Source organism: Cyphomyrmex costatus, unplaced genomic scaffold, assembly GCF_001594065.2.
Source record: "Cyphomyrmex costatus isolate MS0001 unplaced genomic scaffold, Ccosl1.0 scaffold467, whole genome shotgun sequence".
Taxonomy (NCBI): Eukaryota; Metazoa; Arthropoda; class Insecta; order Hymenoptera; family Formicidae; genus Cyphomyrmex; species Cyphomyrmex costatus.
This window is the reverse complement of record NW_017278933.1, coordinates 789,947-813,516: the sequence shown is the minus strand read 5'-3', so window position 1 is coordinate 813,516 and position 23,570 is coordinate 789,947. Positions and strand designations below refer to the sequence as shown.

Sequence of the window (23,570 nt, the reverse complement as noted above, 5' to 3'; positions counted from 1 at the left end):
TATAAACGTTTAATCGGATATCTTATTTAAAATTAATAAAGTATACTGTGTAAATAGAGAAATATGTAAATAGCTTTAAATAGAACTACTTATTTTAATATATTATACCGTAATATTCTTTTAATATACGTAAATATTTTTCGACAATCTAAGTATTGGTACATGTTTTTATGTAGAGATATTTATTTTAATATTTTATAGAAAAATACGTAATGTCTTGAACTTAGTCATTTGCATTCTACATCATAATCAATTTTCTTTGACATTAAAAAAAACAAGCTAGGTTAATTTGAAAACGTTATCCCTTCTTTAGAAGAATGAAGCGATTCGTCCAGCTGTGCGTATTTAATCGATAAAACCAGTCTGTCAAACGAGCTTGTGGACGACAGCTTAAATTTACAGAAATCCATGTATTTTATTGCACATAAATGTACAATTCAATTGTATCTTATGTTCATTATCATCTTTTAAAATATAAGTCGTAAAACACATTACATTTTTTTTATTTTCCTACGAAATGTCGGATATTCCAAACGGACATGAGTGTCCTTCTGAAAGCCCACAGCATACTTTGCAACAACAAATTGAGGTAAGTTTCTATGTCACTATTTAATAATTTACACACACATGGACACATCTAGTAGCAATGACATCTCTTTAATGTATAAATATATTGTTCTTAAAAAGATATATAAAACGTGTACGTTGAATGGGGCGTGTATATTTGCGTATAATTGTTGTATTTATTCATCGTATGGTTATACACACATACACAATCTACTTTTCATCTCGTAACACATTTTAAACTAGAAGGCACAACCATACCCTGTGATGAAAGACGAATGTGGTTGCGGAGACAACACCGAAAAATCTCCGCTTTATTTACCTCAGCCCGAAGATGAATATCCGCCAAAACCTGAACACACAATGGAACCTATTGGTCCATGGGCTACAGGCAAAGTAACCTGTTCCCGCGGGGGTGGAATAACAGGTTTGAGGCCAGTGGCAGATCGATATTCCATCACTCGCTACGGACCAAGTGAATGGCGCGCGCACAATTTGAATATCTTCCAGCAATCGAATGAGAGAATCTGCGATGCCCAGTACGTGATTCAACATAAATTGCGATTATTTGAAATCGTGTCTAGAATTTGATTCGAGAATTATTAAAAAATCTCTAGGTTTAACATTCCGCAATATTACAAAAGAGATTGTGTATTTATTAATTTTTAATAATATTAATAAAATTGAATTTTTTAGAATCGCAGCTGATCGTGCGAAGCAATGCGTAAACCAAGTATACAGGACAGCCGACAAGGTGCAATTAGAATCGACGGAACATTTAAAAACACGGGCTAACGTGGTGTATCGTTGGAAGGCGGAATTAGAACACGCGATCGCTGGCATTGCGGAAGAGATGGAATTGTTAGAAGCCGAACGTCGCCGAGTACAGCGATCTTTATCGATATTAACCATCCCTTTGTCAATCGCGAACGAATTTTTACATTTACGCTCCTTCCGTTTAAACTCTGATCTCGTTCGTGATAATGTTGAGGAACAGCTCACGAAGGTTGAATTTCGGATAAATTCATCAAAACAATGCCGCTTTCTCGAATCTCTTTAGTTTGTGTTACATTCCAGGAAATAGCACTTTGTACTGAGATACGAGATTTATTGAGCAGAACTTACGAGCAGATCGAAATGCAGATGGTCGAATTGAAGTCTGCGAAAGTGCGAATGGAAAATGATTGGTCTGATAAAATTCATACTTATAATCTAGACTCCGTATGTGTGAATTTGTCTAACGATTCTCCGCTTCTACTGTGGAAAGCTGGAGCTACGAGATTTCCAGCCGAGTGAGTTTGCATCATATTTTATAGGTGCAAAACAAGCAAAAGGACGTTGCGAACGTAAAAAATGTAAACATAAGAAACAGCGATGATTAATCAGAAATAGTATAACAATAAATATATCTATATATTCGTTTTTTTGAAATAATATACAACTTTGTTATTTTCAACGTTGAATCTCTAATGTAATCAACTTACATAATAGTTTTCTTTTTATTTATTTATTTCAGTCAATCAACTCCTACAAGTTACGACCATTTCACCCAAGAGGTATTAGCTGATGGTGAAACTACTAGACAAAGATCCATTAAATTAAGGTCCACCTTGAACGACATATATACTAATTCCATTAAAGATCTACGCGATCAAGCGACTCGCGTTGACGTTGCCCTTGCAAACAATGTGGAACTTACACAAGATTGCCTTCAGCAACTAGAAAAGGAATTACTTCGCGTAAGACTATATGAAGGGGCAACAAAAGACAATATACAAAAGTTTATAAAAAACAGCGAAATTTTTTTTTTTTTTAGTGCTTGAATGAACTAGCAAATACAGAAAAGTTGATTGAGACACTTCGAGGTTCAACGAAGGGATTAAACAACGGTATGAAATTAGCACAAACGAGATTAGATAATAGATTGAATCGACTCAATGTTGAAAGTTGTCGAGATGCACCTCAATTTGCGTAAGTTGTTAAAAAAGAAATGATCACTTAATAAATATAGTATTAACGGAACATATTATCAAGAAAAATTTTTTATTTCGTTCAGTCTTATCGAGGAAGTGAAATCACTTGGCGAACATACTTCTGCTGTATTGGCAGAATTGAAACGCGCTGAGGAGGTTCAGGCGGAATTAGTCAAGGCAAGAGGTATCCTCGAACATGAAATAATGGTAAAACGGAAGACTTTACATATAGACAAGGAACGAGGTCAATTACTTCGTACGTCCTTCCCTTCTACTACAGACTTGGCTGGATTTTAATAAATTAAATATGTGTGAATTGACATACAATGTGTAATGACAGAAAATTAAAACTGAATTTATTAATCAATTTTATTTCATTCACATATTTATTTTATTATTTATTATTATGTAGCTTTTAAATAAAAAATATAATATGTGATTTGCACATTAGCACTTAACTGCGTTTATTAACATCCATATATTATTAGTTGTTTATTCATTCATTCCTATTTCATACATTCTATATCATTTATATATCGATATATGTATATGTATATAAAAAATAAAGATCCACCGTTTTCGATCTCCACCTAACCTAATGTGTGTGTACGTACATACTATAGCAAAATCTATAGTATACTGGATCAGCTGATTCATCTTTATTGATTACGCGAAAGACTAAAAACAACTGAGCGATTGCTAAGCAACAATGTAATTTATTACTGTTGGATCTAGAATCCCTCCGATCCTTCCCTAGTTGAATCCAGCAAATTAATCAGGTATTCTGATATTACAAGACAACCCAATGTTTGATACAGTTTGATATCGGTCGTGGTTCGTGGTGGAAGGAATTTAGGTGTGCTCAGGATAAACGGAAGAACTCACGTGCCATACTTATCCCATGAACTGCAACGATTGATATTGCCGTTGTAGATAAACAACTTCAGAACATGCTCATAATCAATAGAATCTAACAAGAAATTTGTAAATAATTCATAATAAGTATCAGAGATGAAGCGAACGCAAAATTCCGTGAGACATAACCCGGTGCAAGAAGCAGCGAACGTAGCACAGGAAGAGGAAGAAAAGAAGAACGTAAATTTGGAAGTTCTAGATGATGTCGAGGAGACAGCTCAACAACCGGCTTATCAAATTCGACCGCATCTTTATGAAAAGTACGTCCAGTTTATCTTATATTCATATAACTTGTATACTTTTAAAGAATTGTAAAAAGATAATTCTATAAATTAATGTGAAACCGATGTCATAATTGAGATGTAGCTAATATCTCTTTTTTATTTAATTATTATATAAGAGATATAACTAAATTTTAAACATTTTTAATTTAGGTTCAAACCTTTAAGTGCTAAAGAAATAATACATGATGTGCTGTTTGAGCAACTTTCTACAAAATCATATGATGCTCAGGCAGCTGCCCAATGGACCAAAGACATAGCGGATAATATTGAAAGAAAAATTAAAGGTAAAAAAAAAATACTTATGTTTTTGTATGTGTACAATATGAATTAAAATTCATATTAATTATTACATTTAAAGTCCTATATAAAAATATTTATTGCACAACCTTTTTTTATGTATTTACAGACTTACAGTTTAAGAGATATAAATATGTTGTGAATGTGGTTTTGGGACAACAACATGGTGCTGGTGTGAAAATAGGTACAAGATGTATTTGGGATGCAGAAGCTGATACATATGCCTATGACAGTTTTGTTAATGTAAGAAGAAAAATGTTTTAGTTCAACTTATTGTCATACAATGTTCAGATATTTTATTTTTATGTTTTTTTTTTTTATTTAATTGCATGTTATTTTTCAGGATACTATATTTTGCGTGGCTATAGTATATGCAGTTTATTTTTATTAAAAGACTTTCTGGAAGAGAGTATAACATGTATAATGGACAAAAAGTGCATGAATGGAAAGTTATTAAACATCAGTGAATTTATTAAAGTACAACTTATTATTATCATACATTGATACATATGCAATGCAATGTTATATGTCATGGTATGACAATTTTTACACATAATTACAAATAATATTTAGATCCATATATAGTATTATGTGCATGATTGTTCGCAGTGATATTTTCTATCTCATTCTTTTTTACATACTAAAATTATTATAGCACCATAATTCACGGTAGTATAGTATAATTAAAATTTATTTATCCTACTTGTTACAGCATTTGTCATGATTTTTATCTTTAGCATGTCAGTTTTTAAAGTAATTTCTAAAATAATTTAAAATTCAATGTATTTTGCATATAAAATGACTTTGATAAATGTTATTTATCAATTATAAAAAAAATGTTACTATTTTTGAAAAATAAGAATATTTTACAGTTTAATTTAGATATTAATTAATATTATAATATTATAACTCTCACATTTTTTGCATGAGATGTACGTTGGAGTTGTTAATGTAAATAAAAACAAAAATATATTTACGTACCAATAAAAATTTTAATTCAATAAATTATTTAATTATGTGCTATTAATTAATTTTATTATTTTTGTATATATATATATATATTTATATGTCATAAAATATATAATAATATTCTTGAGAAATGTACAGAAAGCACTAGATATAACATTTTGTATTATGCATTCCATTATAGTAAATGTTATATTACAGTACATTTAAAAATATTTAATAATTTGTCATTGAGACAAATAATACTTGTAATCATAAAAATAAAATAAATAAGTTTTCCCCGAAAATATTCTAGCTATATAAACATATTGACAAAGCATATTAACATTCACTTTTATTAATGTAAAAACACGGTTTGTTTTGATTACTTGCTTATTATATAATCTAATCGTCCGTATTAAATATAATCTGTAATCACATATTAACACATACATAGAACTGCTTTTTTAAATCATTTTCCATAAATATTTAAAGTAAAATATATGACTTAAAGAGACAAAGAGAAAGACAGAGAAAGCATAATATATAATTCAAATGAATGAATTGGCAAGGAAACTTTATGAAATTTATAAAACTCTAAGACTACACATTTTTTGCATTAATTTCTCTTCTAATGTTTTTTTTTTATTATATTATGATAACAAATGTATATTGTGTATGTGTGTATGTGCCATGTGCTTCATTAATTTGTTAATATAATAATAAGTTACATGATGACGCATGGCAACGCACAGCATAACGGAAGACAAACTGGAACAACAGCACCCCCTTTGCTGCTTTTGCTTTTACTTTTGCTAGAAGCTTCGTACTCATATTTTCCGCTGGCTTTTTCCCATCCTCCCTGAAAAATAGTGAATAGAAGGATTGATAAAATATCGCAAATCAGGATTATTCTATATAATACATTAAATATTTGTCATATAAAGTTATGGAATCTTACGCCAGACTGTGACATGGCTGCACTAGATTCTTCCTTCTTGGTAAATTCAGCCGAACCAGGAGGATAATATACTGGTGGCCCAGCAACATTCTTGCTCTTGACTGTCGGTGGTGTATGTGGGACAAAATCAACTTCTTTCTTTGTAGTCTTTTTACTTCGACGTTCTTTCTTCTCTATATCGTCCAATACTTCTCGCTGAACAAATAAAATACATACATAAGATCATTATCGCGTACAAATAACATAGTATAAAATACTTTACCTCAGAATCAGAGAACGAGGCCATGAGGTCCTCCAATTTTGTCGGTGGTCCTTCGCCATTAGCAATTGGCTTAGCAGGATACACTCGAGTACTAGTTGGAAACGGTTTCGGCAGGAGAACTTCGTGGTCATCAGCGTTCTTGTTCGGTGGTACTGTCGTCATAGTATTCGAGAATTTGTAAATCGTTGTACTGGACTGTGTATCCTGCTGTGGATGATAACTCGTTTTGGTCGGGGTGTCTGGTTTGTCGGGATAACGTCCGCTGGACGGTGATCTGCCGGATCTGTATTCTTCGAATCGATTAATGCTTCTGGTATGTTCGACAGGCGGTTGATTCTGATACATGATCGTACTCCCAGAGTAGTCTGGACGATCGCTCGGTCCATAGCCATTAGGATAACCGTCAACATGGTAATACTTCTCGGTTACGGTGGTCTTGGTTTCCATGTTCGTCGGTGGAGCACTGCGATAAGAATAGGAAGGCTGTTCCTCGCGATAAAACTTCGACTCCTTGTGTATAGTTTTGGACTTCTCGGTGATATCAGTCGGTGAGTATCTGATCGGTGAACCAGGACGTCCCGGTACATTCTCTGTCATGGTCTGATAGGTAACTGTCTTGTCTGTGGTGGTGGTTCCGCTGGTTCTTGGTAGGGTGTAAGTGATCGTTTGATCACCGGGCAGCACGACACTCCCTGGTACACTGCTACCTGGTAGATACGTCTCCGGTGCTCCCGGTAGTTCGTAGGTGTACGTCTTAATAGTAGTAGTTACCTTTGTGTTTGGACCGGGTGCCAGATTGATCGGTATCGATGGACTTGGCGATGGGACTCCATACTCGATGGTTTTGTATTCTTGCGTACTTTGAGTCGATCGTGGTTCTGTTTGATAATCTTAAGCGGACGAAAGATGGTTTATTGATAAAATTGGGAAAATAATTAATGTTCTTTAATAGTTTATATGGATTACATACTGCTTTCGTGAATGATCTTGACGTCTCTCTGAGTTCCTGGCAGAGGGGAAGTCTGTTTCGAACGAGATGTTGAACTATCGCCATACACCTGATATAAATATGTGCATGATAATACTAATTGCCCATTTCACTTAATAATACTTAAAATCATTAATGAATCGATGTTTGAAAATAGTTGTAACAATATAATTTTGCTCACCAATTCTCTATTAACCACTGTTTTCTTAATAACCGGTTCTGAACTTTGATACGTATATGGACTCACTGCAGATTTAGTCTCTTCATATGTTCTTTCATGGATGTCGTCCCTGTATTAATTTTTTACATTTTATATTTCGAAATTTTAATAGGTATAAATATAGTTGTAGACGAGAGAATCATTTGCATCATCGGTAATAAATTTCTTTCGAACATAAATTATTATAATTGAGAAATATGAGTTTATTTCTATTTTAACGAGTTAACGGAAAATATATGTTACACGACTTAGTTTCTTGGCATCTATTCAGAAAACAAAAGTATTTTAGAACTTATATGAGATGATTGTGTACTCACATCAAGGGCGTGCTAGTGAGAGGCTGTTTGCTTTCTGATATGCCCCATGAATCTAGAAGAATAAATTATCGAGTATGTTATCACTGTGATTGTTAATAAGGCGATAAATTTAGAAGAACAACCCAATAAAAGTTCTAAATCGATGTCAGTTTATATAAAGTGACCGAAATAAAATGCTAACAAATTTCGATGATTTACATTGTTGGTTTGATCTTATAAGAGTTATAATGTAAACTATTCTCGTAGTGGATTCTTATCAACCGTTGCCCTCGTCCTTCCACTGTATGTATATAGCATAATTTGTGTCTACATATTTTCTACCTCCCCCGCGGTCTTTCTCTCTTACTTTCCGTTCTTTCGGGAGAGCAGCGGAGACACCAGAAATCAGGTCAGCCTTCCACCATAAGCGGTCCTAATATGGCTACGCTTGTATGTTATGCGTGACCGCAAAGAACATGAGCTACGATCGTACCGTCTCTGCCAAATACAGAGATACACGGAAGATCTTCTTGCTTTCAACATGCTTTTTCATAGTAGAGATAAATAAAGTTTCGAAAAGATCTACCGATTTTTATATTTGACGAAATACCCAAAAATGCCTCAAACGATTATATTTGAAAAGATTTTTGGTGTTAATAAAATTTAATGATAATATTGAAGATATTGTAATACCTTCTTAATATTGTATTTATACTTTGCACGAAAAACATAAGGCGAAGGATAATGGATAGTGAATAGTTAACACAATAAAAAAAACAAATTTGCGAAGTACCTAATTACTATTTAATTTAAACAGTAATCCATTATTTTGTTCAACATTACTTTTGCCACATTTTTCATTTGCGTTAAAGATCCTTCTACATATAATACATATATCTGACATGACTAAATTTTATGAAAATCGATAACGAAACTTCAATCTCGGTTTGCTTTCTTTAAAAGCAACAATAACTGATAAGAGTGATGTGATCTCGCTCGCTTTATTGTAATATTCTTCGCACAGTGTAGTTAGAATTGCGCCAAAGATACGAATAAGGTTCAAATTTGATCCGCTCGATTTTTTCATTATCAGTTAACCGTAAACCAGCAAGGCCGTTGCACGCCTTAAAAGGCGTGATACGAGCAACCGGCTCTCCTACCTTCCTTGATCGTTTCACGTTCGCGTACTATTCACCGCGACCCCGCGGTATTACTTGTCTCAGTTAATTCAAAGAATTCAATAGGAATCCGCTTTACTACAGAGTGGCAGTACGCTAAACTCTACGGAGGCTGTTCTACAGTTACGTGTAGCATAATATGTAATAATGTTATATAACTCTAATATTATATGTATATTATTTGTTAATTACTTGTTGTGTATATAGATATATATAATTTAATAAATTTTTCTCACCTGCTTTTCCGTCCAAATCCTTGTTGTAGTGGTATGATACTTGCTTATAGGCTACTGTTTTGGTTTGACCGGGTTGAACCTGCAAACGCAAGAAAAAGATGGACGTCATAAATGCAGAATCTCGCATAAATATGCATATAAGCATTCAGGTCATCCGTTTTTATAGCAACGATCCAATCGTAACAAATTAGTGCGAGCAATGCGTGGGCAATGTCAACGCTGGACTCTCCTTATAAGACTTTGATTACTGTCCCACGTGTAAGGCATGGGCGGATCGGTAACAACGCTTAAATTCCGCGGCGCGAATCACGGCCAATGTTTATCTCGACTGCAAATGCAGCTATGCAATAAAGTTAATAGAGAGAGTATTACGTATAAAATTAATTATTTTTAACTTGAATAAATCATAGTTGTATATTATTTTTATTTCTCTATATGTATACACATATAATATATCTACGTACATGATGCGCTACTTTGTGTATAGGTATGAATAAAACTTTAACGTGTAATTTTGCAAACCGTTAGAATATGTAAATAAGACGTGTGGGAAAATTTTAACATTATTATTTCGTTACATTCTACCGTTCCTGACGACGATAGATAGCGTCGCTTAAAGATCTTCAAGCCCATTAGTTTGAAGATATCCGGCTGATGTGAAGGAGTGTAAGAGCAAACCAATTTATTTTCATTGAACGTCGGATTACAAGCCATACGACGAGCGAACGCTGCAATTACCTACCTCAGGGCCCCCGTTACACGCAAGACTGATTTTGTGCCTCGCCGTGATGCTCTAATGTTCAATATATCGCGTAAAATGGTAATATTATTACTATACAATTACGCAGTTGTCCGGAACACCATTACTGAGCAGGACGTTTTAACGCGTTTCTCCATTTTCCCTCTTATCCGTCTGAAAGACGCAGGATCAGGAATGTATGAAGAATATTTTGTTGTTCGCAAGTACTTTTTTTTTATAAAATGAAGAACCTCACGTCACCGTACGTGCATTTAAATTATAATCTTTATCGATCTTGTAAGAGATTCGTACTTTGTATAATACGTATACTAGAAAATTAATATACTGAAGGAAGAGATTGTATCTACGTACTTTTTGTATCAATTATAAGAGAAATCTAAAATTCGTATCAATATTTTGCTGTTTAAAGCATTATTCTTCTAATTCATTAAAGCACTCCTCGAAACTTTATGAAGGCTAAAGGTCAATGGCTAAATGCGAAAGCGAGGGAGTGGCGTAATTACAGTTATCAAGCGATCATAATTTGGTTTCAAATTAGACAGTTGCGCGAGCGACTATTATAGTCGCAATTACACGACCAACGAATTTATTTTTGCTTTAATGGTAAATCGATTCTCGGGGATACGGCGAGAGACGCGGTTTTAAATATAAAAACGATCTCGCATATATTCCTTTATGGTGTGTCTAATGTAGCGAGAGGTAACATTGAACGTTCGCTAGACGTATCGGCATTTGCAACCCGGGGGCAAACACATGAACGATGCAATCTGCGTGGCGTATAATTGGAGCCGCAGCGTCCAGCGGGACGCATAAAGCTCAGTGAATGTTAACGTATAGAGGTGATTTTATACTTTGCGTCTAACAATCTATATTGCGCCTGATTTATATAGTACAGCGGGTGTTGTAGATCCACTGTTAATAATGTCGTTGATTAATGTCACTGATAAATGGACGCGTAGAATGATTTACCGATGCTAATCGATTTTCTATTAATCTACGTTTTTTACACAGTAAATAATATTAATAATTAGTATGTTCCTAAAGTGAGATTTTATTTATTTAATTTTTAAGTATCACAAAGCTATGAGTTAGGCTATAATTTATATTTTATTCGAGATATTAAAAATAAATAATTAAATCTTTAGATTGGTTATCTATATTATATATATTTAAATATATTATTAATTTTTTCTGACTTGTCAATCTTGAGAAAATTGTATATTGGTTAAATAATGTAATTTATGTTGTCTCCGAATTTTTACTTTTTACTTGATTGCAAACTACTGAACGAGTTTTGCAGAGAATTTTATGCTATTAAGTAGCTTCACTTAATTAACGTCACATATTCGAAATAGTCGTTTTCTGTTGAACAGCACATCCAGCGATCTCGACAAGAGCGCATGGCGGTATGCGAAACTAGTTTCTTGCATGCATTAATCACGCAACGCATTCTTTTTTTGTTTAAGAACCAGCACCGTCGACATCAATGTGATTTCATCCGATGCGTGTCGAGATTACCGTGTTCTTTCCTGTTCCTAGATTTTATCCCCGGGCTAATATTCGTTCTTTGTATCTCAAGCAATAATGAGAAAACTATAACTCACACTTTAGATTGATTTTTATTTTTTCAAGTTATGTTTGTTTATTTTGGATGAAATGATATTAAATGATATTGACAAAAAAAAATGTTAAATTATAATTTTTGAAAAAAGAAAAAGAGACTTATCCATTCAATAAGTTTTTTTTTCCTTAAAAGTAGAACTGTATAAGATCAAAATTTTCCTCAAATTAATTATGGATAATTAATTAATTATATATACATACATATATCATATTTTCTAATGATATTGAATAATCTAAATTTAATTTATTCTAATAATGTGTTATTTTAATTGAAAAACTCACATTTTGTAGTTCCGCGTCCAAATGTTCCAATCCCGGTATACCACTTGACGTGCCAATTGGACCAGTACTGACAAATTTTTCAGTGGTAGTTACTCTCGAACGAGATGGAGATACGGATCTGAAAAATTATTATTACTCCGAATATCTATTATAATGTACTTTTACACATGAATGGATGCTATTTGCTATTTGCATAAGAGATGCGCTAATACGGATTGTCGTCTAACTTGTTCTCTCACCTGCCCTCGGAGATCACTCTAGTAGGGTTGGCAGCTACCCTATACTCGACTTGGGGCAAAAGTGCTCTGTCTCGGCTAGGAGTGGCACTTCTCGAGACACTCGTCTGTAGATCCTCGAGAAGTGCGTCTGAAAGAGCCAAATGAATCAATTTAACGCGTCATCAGTGTTTTAGCGAAAAATAGATAGAAAGATGTGAATCCGAGTATTTGAACGATTACAATAAACGATAATAATAAATCTTCATTAAAATGCTGTCATGTTCAATTCTACATTAGGCTTTATATCGCTTTAAATGCAAATTTAAACGCATTATTACATAAATTCTTGAGAATATTACTAGGACCAATCAAAACAGTGGCGAGAAGAACTTGAGATAATTACATAATCAAAAGTTTGATAAATTATATCGCCGTTAAAGTAATGAATTCATTCTCTAAAATTTGCAAATACGAAAGTCTCGCAAGTAAAAAGATTGCAGACTCAATGAAAAAGGAGAAGAGCGGAAATGAACAACGGATGGATAAGGTTACAGTTCTGGTGGCACATTTAAAGGTTTACCCAAGTTGTTTTCGAGGCTGCTAGTCGTGGCTGCTCCGTCTCGCTGGCCAGATATAGGACCGCCATGACTCACGATCTTTCTGCTGGTGTGCGTCGTCATTCGCTCCCTCACGGCTGCTGACATTGTATTCTTCTTAAGCCTTGCCTCACGAAATCTACAAGGAGTAACGTGAAAAGCTTGATTGACGTTTCGATTAATTTTACCGCAACCTATCATTAATTAGTATCATTGTGAATATTTATTGGCTAATGATAAGATCTCTGGAGTACATTGAGTAACTGGAACGACAGCAGAACGCGGATGAATATTTCTTGCTGCGATGCGCTACTTATAGAAGTGTGGAGTTATAAATAGAATTGATATTAGGATTCGGATCTCTGTAGAGAGCTATGGACTTTCGCAGAAACTTTCGCACCACTCGAAGCCGGTTTACAAGACTCGCGCAGCAACCGTGATGGCCAAGCTGGCCAGTTTTAGGTACGAGTGGGTGTAGGTTCCTGATTTCCGTCGCGCATGTACAATTTTTACGTTAGTCGTAAAAGCAGTTTCTTAATATGTCACTGCATTGGCTATTTTATAAAATGTTTTCAAAAAAATGCTTCAAAATAATAAATTTAAATTATTTTACATTTTGTATATTATAAAATACCCCCGTATGTTTTAGAAAGCGATATTAGAATAAGAATAGTTGAGTTCTATGGGAATTGAGCCGTTTAAAATATATGATACGACTGGATAAAGGGATGAGATCAGTCTGAGATCTAAATCCGTGGAAATACCAAATGGTTTCATACTTATTCCGGTGGAGGCATCAATGCGAATGAGGCCAAGGAGGCCTTCCAAGAATCGGTAGCTAAAGAGGTACGCATTCATATAATCTCTCCTCTAAAATATATCTCAAAACACACTATGTGTCGCTAGGATCGTTTCTTGAACGTATTCTAAGTGACTATTATACCAGTATAATTCTGATACATCAATCATAATACAGGAAAAGAAAAGGAGTAATCCAAATTTGGTAATGACAGGCGTCTCTTATTGAAGGCAAGTTTGGGCAAATTGGTTCAAGGTCAGATAAATACAGATCAAGGTCAATTACGATATTATTGCGTGCCTCTGCAACGAATATCGCTTTGATTGTGATGTACGAGTTCTTAATGGCGCCGTATTCGTATCATTAAGATTATTATTAAAGATAGGTTCTCCTAGGAAAAACATCAACAATAATATAGCAACATATAAATTATTTCAAGCTTTAATAAAATAGATGCATTATTTATATATATATATATATATATAACTTATATACATTGATATTATAATGATTAAATTGTGCAAAAGATTACATTTGTATTATAATTTTTATTTGTTATAATATCTCTCTCATTATTAGATACGTTTCCGTAACACGTTTACAAATAATACGAGTAATTTTGAAGTATTCAGATAGATTTGTAAAAGAAATCAAGAGGAAAAAAGATAATAATGAGACCATTCAGATTCGGATTTTATCGCACAATTTTATTTTCAGACGACGTTATAAGTTGACTTCAAAGCACGCCGTGTCATTCCTGTTTAATATAGAGTATACGTAACTGCTTGATCGGCTCGAATCAGTAATATCGCGGATGCAGCAGCGATAATTAAAATATAAACGAGTTGTTCAATAGAAAATTTATATGATCAATTTAATTTATTATAATAATAATGATTGAACCATGTTTGCAAACTGTGTGTAAAAAAGACAGATAATGCTTCACAGAATGATAAAATAGTTTTTAAACAACAATGCAATCGAAAACCTGGATTGGAATTCGAAATGGCTTCCTGTGATCGTACAATTATCAACCACAATAGTTACGCCTTTGATAACAATGATAACGGACGATGTAACTGCTTTAAGCAGATAGTTAACTGGTCACATCGTTAGTGACATTGTATCGTGCCCTCCAAGGTTATCGTGTCAATCAAAATGACGATGACTGCGATTTCTTTGATTCCAAGAAGACTTATGCCTAATCTTGGCTCTGTTAGTGTTTAAGATTAAGTTAGTGTTTAAGATATATTGTTACAGAGCTTTCATTTCCCAGTCACGATATTTTACTTGTTCGTTCTTTTAATTGTGAATCTAATTTGCACGTGCACAAATGTACTCTTGGCCACCGAGTAGCGGTAATAATTTCAGCTTGCAGAATGCACCTGCGCGTTACTGATCGCAATTCTTGCGCAATCACTTTCGTCTCATTTAAACATAAAGAGGTTGCGTGCAGTGGGTGGTGAAGAAACGAGAGGAAGGAATCGTTTGCACCGTAAGATTATTTTGCCGTTGATTCACGACAATACGATTACCCAAAAAATTTAATATACTTATGTTGTTCACAAAAATGCGATACGTATAAATCACGTTAACATCATTTTAATTCACACGATAATTTTTTGGTCTTTCACTATACATAATGAATTGTCCTCAAGTTAATTTTTATCACTTTTTACAAATATACAAAAATTATTATAAGTGACTCTTATATACATATATACTTTAAAAAGTATTTACAAAGTTGTGTATTAAGAAAAAGGAAAGCATAGAAACTATTATTCTTCTAGTACTTCAAAGGGAAAAAATGCATAAGACATAATAATGTCTTATGCATTTTTTCCCTTTGAAGTACTAGATGTGTATATTAAGGGTTAATATAAAATTCAAAGATTGAAAAATTAAATGTTATTACTTTCATTAACGTAAGTAATATTTTATTATGTTTAACAAATATCGTCGAAATTTTAATTACTTTCCATATTATTATTTATACATTTATTTAGTTTTATTTGTTAAAAAAATATTTTCCAAAATTAATAACATAAAATTAACTAGAGAGCACAAAAGTAGAAACTAAAATAAGTTATAAAATAAAGCTAATAAGGATTAGCACAAAAGCTGAAGAATTTAATTCGTTAATCACTGCGACGAAATTAGATTGATTGCGTTGACATCGATATAAAAAGTACCTTTAAGTGTGTTACAAACGAGAACATGTGACTCATATGCTCCTATTTCATGAGGAGAACTCTTCGCTGATATTTACAATTCATAAATAAAACAAATCATATTAAATGGTTACGAGATCATATTTATTTCTATCTCTAAGAAGTAAAATTCGATTGTAAAATAGAGTGAAATATTTCCGAACAAAATAACTTACAAATTTATGTATAATAATGTTAATATTATCAAAATCTAAAATTTAACGTATGATTATATATATATAACATTAACAATATTTAAAAAATTAACACATTTTATTTTAAAAAATGAAAATACTTTTGATCTTAAAAAAATTATAGAATGATATAATCTATTTTGTTAAAAATAAATAAAAAATACTCTGAAAAGAAAAAAATCAATACGAAGAAGTGCATTATTATTCCAAACACTATAAGAGATCGTGTTGCAACTGCGTGATTATGTTACGTCGTTACTACTGCCGATACCAATTACCAATGCATACAGCAATGTTTCTGCAATGTTTCGGTACGAATATACTGTGTTTTACAGCCGAGAGTACATCTAAATATATATAATATTATGACCAGACAACGATGTGAAGTCTAATATCAGATTAAATACCATTAATTGCGGAACTCTAGTTATAGTGCCGGTTTCATTGAATGTATATGGTGAAAACATAAAAAAACGATACAGAATTACAACTGTGTCAACGGGAGAAAGTTTTGTGTTTGCATTCACAACACAATTGCGCAAATGACTATAAACATGAATATCACAGATCATGTAGAATGAGTTTCTCCCATTGAGTATTCATTGAATTGCAGAAATATTTATGAAATACTTTTTACTAATATTTATGTCAAAAACATTTATAAAATACATATATTTATGAAGTCACACTGATAAAAGTACGGGGATATTAATTCTCTTCAAAATTTTTGCAGTTAAAACAATTTTCTTATACAATTTCAAATAATTTTATAGTTACAATACTTTAATGGATGTTGTCAAATTTAAAATAATTTTATGGAGAACTTATATTTAAATAGTTATTTTTATGATTTTTGTTGTGCTGAAGGAAGTTCTCGTCTTACAACGTTCGATATTCATTATCAATTTAAACTATCAATTTAAATTCTTACTGAATTATTTCAAACTAGTAATTTAAACGTAATCGAAACGTGTTATATTATAGTTGATTACGCTTGAATGATTATTAAATTCACAATGTTTTAAGAGAAATGCTCGTACGTTTAATGTCTTAGTATTTTGTATTATATATATATATATTCATTGATGAAAACGAAAGTATACGACAGTTTCAAATTTTGTTTTAGCGCGCGAGACTGATTAATTCAATTTTTACACATATATGAGCTCACCGCAGATGATATCAAATTTTTCTATCAACTACGAGACGCACAGAAAAGAATAATAAAGTCGTGATTGCAATTCACTAAAACTTTTAAAAATTTTACATATAATAATTTATTTTCAAATAAAATTTAAAAAAATATATAAGACGTAATTTTGATACGTTTTTTAATCAATTTAAAATTAGAATATAAACAAATCTCTCGATGTTAAAACAATAGAGGATGATAACAAGGGCAAATCTGAGAGTCAACGCACCTTATAATTTAAATTATCAAATATATTAAAATTTCTGAATATAATTAAAATTTTATATGCATACATTACATGTTTCGACTCCTGTATTGAGTCTTCATCAGATGTAATAAAGTCCGTGATTGGTTTAATCAATTTAGTTGAAGTTACAACAATAACTTTGTCGTATAAGATATTTAAACGAATTTGAAAAAAATATTTAAAAAAGTATATATCTTTTTTGACAATTTGCCGGGACATTAATAAATTGCGTGGATTATTTATTAACGTTACGCATGTATGTACATATAGAAGATACGAAAAAAATCCAATGTTGTATAAATTTGAGGATGACATTTGACATCACGTGGGTGGCAACCAACGGTCCGGCCAACTGGCGCCCGGCATCTCATTTCATCTCATCTTCTTTCTCATCTTTTTCTTCATCTACCGCTATTCCCCGTTCTTTGTTTAACCAGTTTAAATATAACCCATCCACCTTTATGCCGTTATTTACATCTTGACTAGCTGATTTTCAAACAACGACGCATTTTACGCGAATGTAGATTTTTAATAGCTTTTTGACGATCTCTCGTTAATGTTATTTTGCAAACGTGCACAAACGAACCGTGAATTTTGGCATCCGCCAAGATAAAATGTACACACGTGATTGTCATTAATTGTTTTCAGCAGCTGCAATAGTTATATTCATAACGATTTGAATATTTAAAAATAGGATATAGTTCATTATTTCATATTTGATTAAGTCTTTTTATACAAATTTTATCTCAACAAAATTCTGATTTCACACAAATTTCCTATATATATACATAGTATTATTAAAGTTAAATTCTCAGTACATTATTAAAAATAAAATTCATAAAATTTTATTTCTCTAAACGTCATAAAAAGGTAACGAAAAAAGCAGCTCTATTTTTGGAGTGCCAACCTAATGGTAAGAAGCTTTATAAACCACAAGCCAACATGTTTTTGGCTTTACGCCTATTTTTGAGAGAGTTAGTTTCGTCACACCACGTCCTTATTTTTTCTCACGTAACTTGTACAAATATCTCTGTTTCATTAATTTTCTTACAAATCAGTTATATGCACAAATATACCGCCTGTCAAATCGTGCTGATAGAGATAAATCGGACGATTAGAGCAGATTGAAAGGAAAAAACAATTTCAAGAATTACAATTTTATTTCAAATCCTAACAATTTGCTTCTTTTCTATCTTCTTTTCTTAATGAAATAATAGTAAAATATTACACTATGTCAAAGAATTTCCGTTTATTCTTAATGTTGTTCTTATGTATAATGCATCGCTTACGGAGTTCTTAATGAACGTTGTAACATTCGACATGACGCATGAATTATGCATATCGATATTTATTCTGAGCGGTCTTTAAAACGCACCTAACATGGTTGAGAGATCCACGAAGACGGAAAGTGGGATTCGACCTTCCGCCTATCTCCGATCATCTGCTCACCGTATTACGTATGCTTGAAGAGACAAGTTCCAGTCGACTACAGCGCGAATTTGTAATTAGTATCAAACTGTTCCATAAAATTGTCGCGTTTAAAAAATTTAAATTTTAAAGAAATAAGCTGTTATAAAATAGAACTTGATTAATTTTCTATATTACATATATATTAAGAAATATATTTCAATAAAAATTTATAAGTAAAATTTAAACATTAAAAAATTCATGTTATAATTTAATAGAAATATAATTTGAAAATTTCATTGATATATATACATTATTATAATATAAGTTTCATACACATTTAATGTTCATAGATAAATATAGAAACATATCTTTAGTTTTTTAATTCTACATTTAATACGAGATTATAGATTTATAAAATTAATTATTTATAATTTATATTTGGAAAGAGAGTGACATTTCTCACATATTATATGTAAAAATTTAATAAAAGTTTTGTATAATATATAATACAATTTAAGAGAATAATTTTGCACTAATAATAAGTTATTTTGCGTTAAACTAGTCAAAATGAGAATTACGAATGATTATTGAGTTGCGTTGAAGTAAACGTTTTTCAACCTGGTAACATCAGAAATCATGGCGTGTTAACCAATGACATGTGCGGTATAATGACGGTCGCTGTTTGCAGTCATTCAAAGGTACTGAGGCATTTTCAGTGACGGAAGATTAATTGCTACATGGAGCTGATAGCGCGGCAGACAGTGTACTAATAGTAATTCTATACAAACAGACATAATTGCAAGGGCAGTTCTATGCTAAGATAATTAATGTTAATTGGCGATTCTGACGCCGTTAATTTACCGGCTGATAATTAGTAAATTCAATTTATTTACAATATAATTATGTTCGAATTATTTAAATAATGTTTGTTATTAATTTAAACGCTCCTGATTTATATTTATACAATATTTTTTTAAATTTTTTGCTTATATTTAATCCAAGATTAAATAAATAGTTTAATTATCGATATATTATCAATTTCAAAATGTTTCAAAACATTCATTATATACGTTTACAAATTTTCGTATAATTCGATAAATGTTTACTGTCAATACGTATAGATATTTGTAAAATATCTATGATGCACTAGATAAATTTAGGTGTAAAACTAAGCGAATTTAGATCATATTTTTGAAAATTAAAATAATGTTATAAAATATGACCATTCTTACTTCGCGAGAAAAGGGTAATCCGAAATTTGCACACCGGCTAGTTCACTTTTTTCCTCCGTCTCGTTTTCTTCCCGGTAACTTTTCTCACGCGTCGAATTCAACCGATCAATCCTGACCGAGCGAGTGATTCACAAGACACCGGATTGACCGTCCGTCCAGGACTGGTTACATACACTTGCTGCGCTGCTCGCCAGAATCCGTCGTGGGTAGACAGGACCAGGGTGTGCGCATGCGCGATAGATCGCGAATTGTTAGGTGTCCCCGACCCGTAGAAACCTTCGATCGTCGTGCTCCAAGATCGAGAGATCATCGATATTACGAAACGTCCAACATAACGTCCAATCAGTTTAATTCAAGATTTAACCAACGATGATTTTTATAGCAATAAAAGTTTTAATGAAATTTGTTTCGGTTTAAAACGTATACAATTAGGTAATAATATAATTAAAAGTGATTTGTGCTTAAATTTTTATTAGACACGCAGATTGTTCAGCCAAATTCGCAAAATTTACATTACTTCTATATTTAAAAAATACATTATGCAATTAATATAATTATTATATCTATAAAATGTCATTGATTTATATTCTAAGATTATTATTACGTTGCTTAATAATATTGCTATAATGGTATATTTTCATTAAATTTATTTAAATATTTTTATAATTTATAAATTTCTATAAATATATCGATAAAAATTAACTAAAACATTATCGTTACTTACACTGAAATTTGTCTTGACAAATCAAATTATACATTCGGATTTTTATTAAAATTGAAATTTATTTCGTAAATAGAATTCAAATTGATATAATTTTTGTATAAAATTTTATGTAAAATTATAATTTTGATGCAAAAAATTTTTTTAGATTTCTTGAATGTATATAAATTCTTGTCTATACGTATTACTATTCTTTCCTTTCGCTCATACCACATTGCAACCTTGTAACTGCTATTAATTTACAAATCATTATTTATGATAGTAAGTCTTTAAAAAAAATGCGTTATTATGACGATATATATCAAGTTATACAAGTAGGTGTATAAATAGATCCGTTGTCACTTTCAATATAATATAACTACACTTTTAAAAAGTATTTTGCAGATATTATAAATTAATGCAATATGTTTATTATCTTTAGACTGCATAAATTAAATTAAACTAACTTAATTAGAAATAATCAAATAAAAAACTCGTTTTAAATATTTAGATATTATTTTTGTATATTATAATATGTATGTTACTTTTACTAAAAAAAAATATTAATAGATATAAAGAAACTTGCGATCATTAATCTTACAATACAAAATTATTTCAGTAATTATTGATAATATTACACAATAATATATTTCATTAACTATTATACTTATACAATTATTTTTAATTGTGCGTTTAATATAAAATAAAAATTATTTAAAAAAGAATTAATTACGTATGGATTATTCTTTTGTAATTAGTAAGTTGCTGGTGAGAAATACTTAGCTGCTTTTTCTTAAAAGGCTTGCGCAAACCAACTACCAACAATGACGTCATATTGAGAGGAGATGAACGATTACAAAAGATACCTCAATCTGCTGCTGACGTCAGTTTACCCTTGCCATACAGTCGTAAGTATACATATTTATTTGAAGTTGTGGGTAGTCGAATATACATAGCTAGTTGTCATTGACAAAAATGACGAAATCGCTTCATTGATCGTCGCATTTATTCTGGATCATAAGTTCGAGCGTTTCTTATCGTTGGTTGTTAAAGAAGAACGTTAAAGATAAACGTGAAACAAAAATTTATGAATCATTAGCAGATATTCTATTTTATTAGTATTAAAAAAGCTTATTTGATTATAAATAAATAAAGTCACAAATATTTTTTTCGTCTCTTCAATCAACAATTATCATAATGCAAGTAGATGATAGTTACTCGTTAATATGATAATAGATGTCGCTCTAATACAACTATTTTATTTATCAAAATTGTATAATAGTGTAAAATAAATTCTTATATGTCGTATATTATGCTTCTTCATTAATGATATAGATTTTGTCATTCGTGCAGTTTTAAAAAGTAATCTTTAATTTTTTAAGAAATGTAAACAGCATTGTTATACTTATAGCAACAAATATAATTTATCTAATTGTATTTACAATAATAAATAAAGCATTCTTTTTTAAATTAACGTGAAATTTTTTTTACAATTTACAGGAAAAAAGATATTTATTTAATGCGTCTTTTTCTTTATTTGCATTCATCACTTTTATATCACAAAGTATATCAGGGATAGTGAAAGTAACGTGACTCCGATGACGTAAACTAGATAGAATATATTTTTTACATACTCCAATTAAATGACATAGTGACTTATTATTTTGTTATTTATGAAGTTATTTTAAACCATATACTAAATTGTTTTTAAGAAAACGTTATATAGAAATTTTTTTTCGAAATACTACTTCACATTTTAACATTCATGCTTTTACTGTAGAAGAAATAAAAATTTCTGAATAGATGAAATATTTAAGTTGTCATCATTGATTTTTCCATCTTCTGTTGACTTCTCAAAGTAAATACTGAACGTACGTAAAATTAAATTCTAATGCTTATTGTTATGTATAGCAGGGCACGAATTACACTCATTACATCTCTGACTTTGATTCACAGAAACACCTGTATGTATGTGTGAGAGAGCAACACATCTATGAAAGATGGTATACCAATAGAAATCTGTTCATATATGTATATAGGTATACGTACATACATCTGTAGGCACGTGTGCATGCGCACACGCATATCAGGTGGCGACTGTCTGTTCAGGAACAATGCTGTGGAGGGCAAAGGCCGAGGGAACGACGAAGTATAGTGCAGGTTAAAGGAGGCTGCAAGCAGGAGGTGACGGTCGAGAGGAAGAAACAAGAGATATACATACAGTCCTTATTTTACATGCGCAACAAAGATGCGAATGTGTTAGTTTTACCTTACTTCGGGTGTGTCAGGGAAGGGCGAAGAATGATGTTACCTAGAGAAAAAGAAGATATAAAAGAATACGCATGATGTCAACATGGCTGTGAAATCGCAGGTGCCATTCGGGATTTTCCAGATCTGCGGAGGCGTCGCATCCATTTAAATGCCATCGCGTGGAATTGACACGGTCTATGGGAGCCTTCCTATCTATCGTTTGACATTGACACGTGCAATGCGTTTTTCAATTGAGAAATGGAAGCGATTGCTGAATATTTATCCATATCTACCAAACAAATATATTTTAATAAATAAACTTCTTATATATATAAAATTATGCCTCTTTCTTATGTAATTCTTTTTAAATATATTAGTTACAATAGTTCTCATTTATTCTAGTTATGTAGAATAATTTAATTTTTGAATTAATGTATATGGAGAAAGCTTATAAGAATTATAAGAATTCTTAATCTTATTTTAATTGAAAATATTTTTTTAATATATCTTCTTCTTATATTTTAAATGCTATAATTAAAGATTTTGATAATTGAAATAACATTAATAAAAAGGATATTAAGACTAAGATAATAGATAGCTAAAAAATGAGAAAGAGTAAAATAAATTAACAAACATGAATGTAATTAGAGCAATTTTATAGTTATTAGCGAGATGGCAACATAGAATAACATATATGTTCTTCTTATATATTCTCCTTTGAAAAAACATATATACAAT

General features: G+C 31.4%; 2 protein-coding genes across 2 annotated transcripts; one reads left to right on the top strand and one right to left on the bottom strand.

The window, feature by feature from the left end:
- The first annotated feature begins 301 nt into the window (after window positions 1-301).
- Window positions 302-4,511, top strand: Tektin-A (Tektin A). Its single transcript, XM_018544812.1, has 11 exons — window positions 302-589; window positions 811-1,103; window positions 1,261-1,570; window positions 1,642-1,856; window positions 2,081-2,303; window positions 2,381-2,535; window positions 2,621-2,721; window positions 3,547-3,712; window positions 3,887-4,020; window positions 4,143-4,276; window positions 4,377-4,511. Exons 1-11 carry the CDS (start codon window positions 518-520, stop codon window positions 4,422-4,424), a joined length of 1,851 nt encoding a protein of 616 aa, XP_018400314.1. The 5' UTR covers window positions 302-517; the 3' UTR covers window positions 4,425-4,511.
- A 1,138-nt stretch (window positions 4,512-5,649) lies between these two features.
- On the bottom strand, window positions 5,650-20,025 carry LOC108777788 (uncharacterized). Its single transcript, XM_018544749.1, has 11 exons — window positions 19,883-20,025; window positions 12,583-12,737; window positions 12,024-12,150; window positions 11,785-11,902; window positions 9,120-9,198; window positions 7,727-7,778; window positions 7,371-7,479; window positions 7,172-7,259; window positions 6,202-7,091; window positions 5,940-6,134; window positions 5,650-5,840 (listed from the first exon to the last, which is right to left on the bottom strand). Exons 2-11 carry the CDS (start codon window positions 12,704-12,706, stop codon window positions 5,706-5,708), a joined length of 1,917 nt encoding a protein of 638 aa, XP_018400251.1. The 5' UTR covers window positions 12,707-12,737; window positions 19,883-20,025; the 3' UTR covers window positions 5,650-5,705.
- Window positions 20,026-23,570: the final 3,545 nt, after the last annotated feature.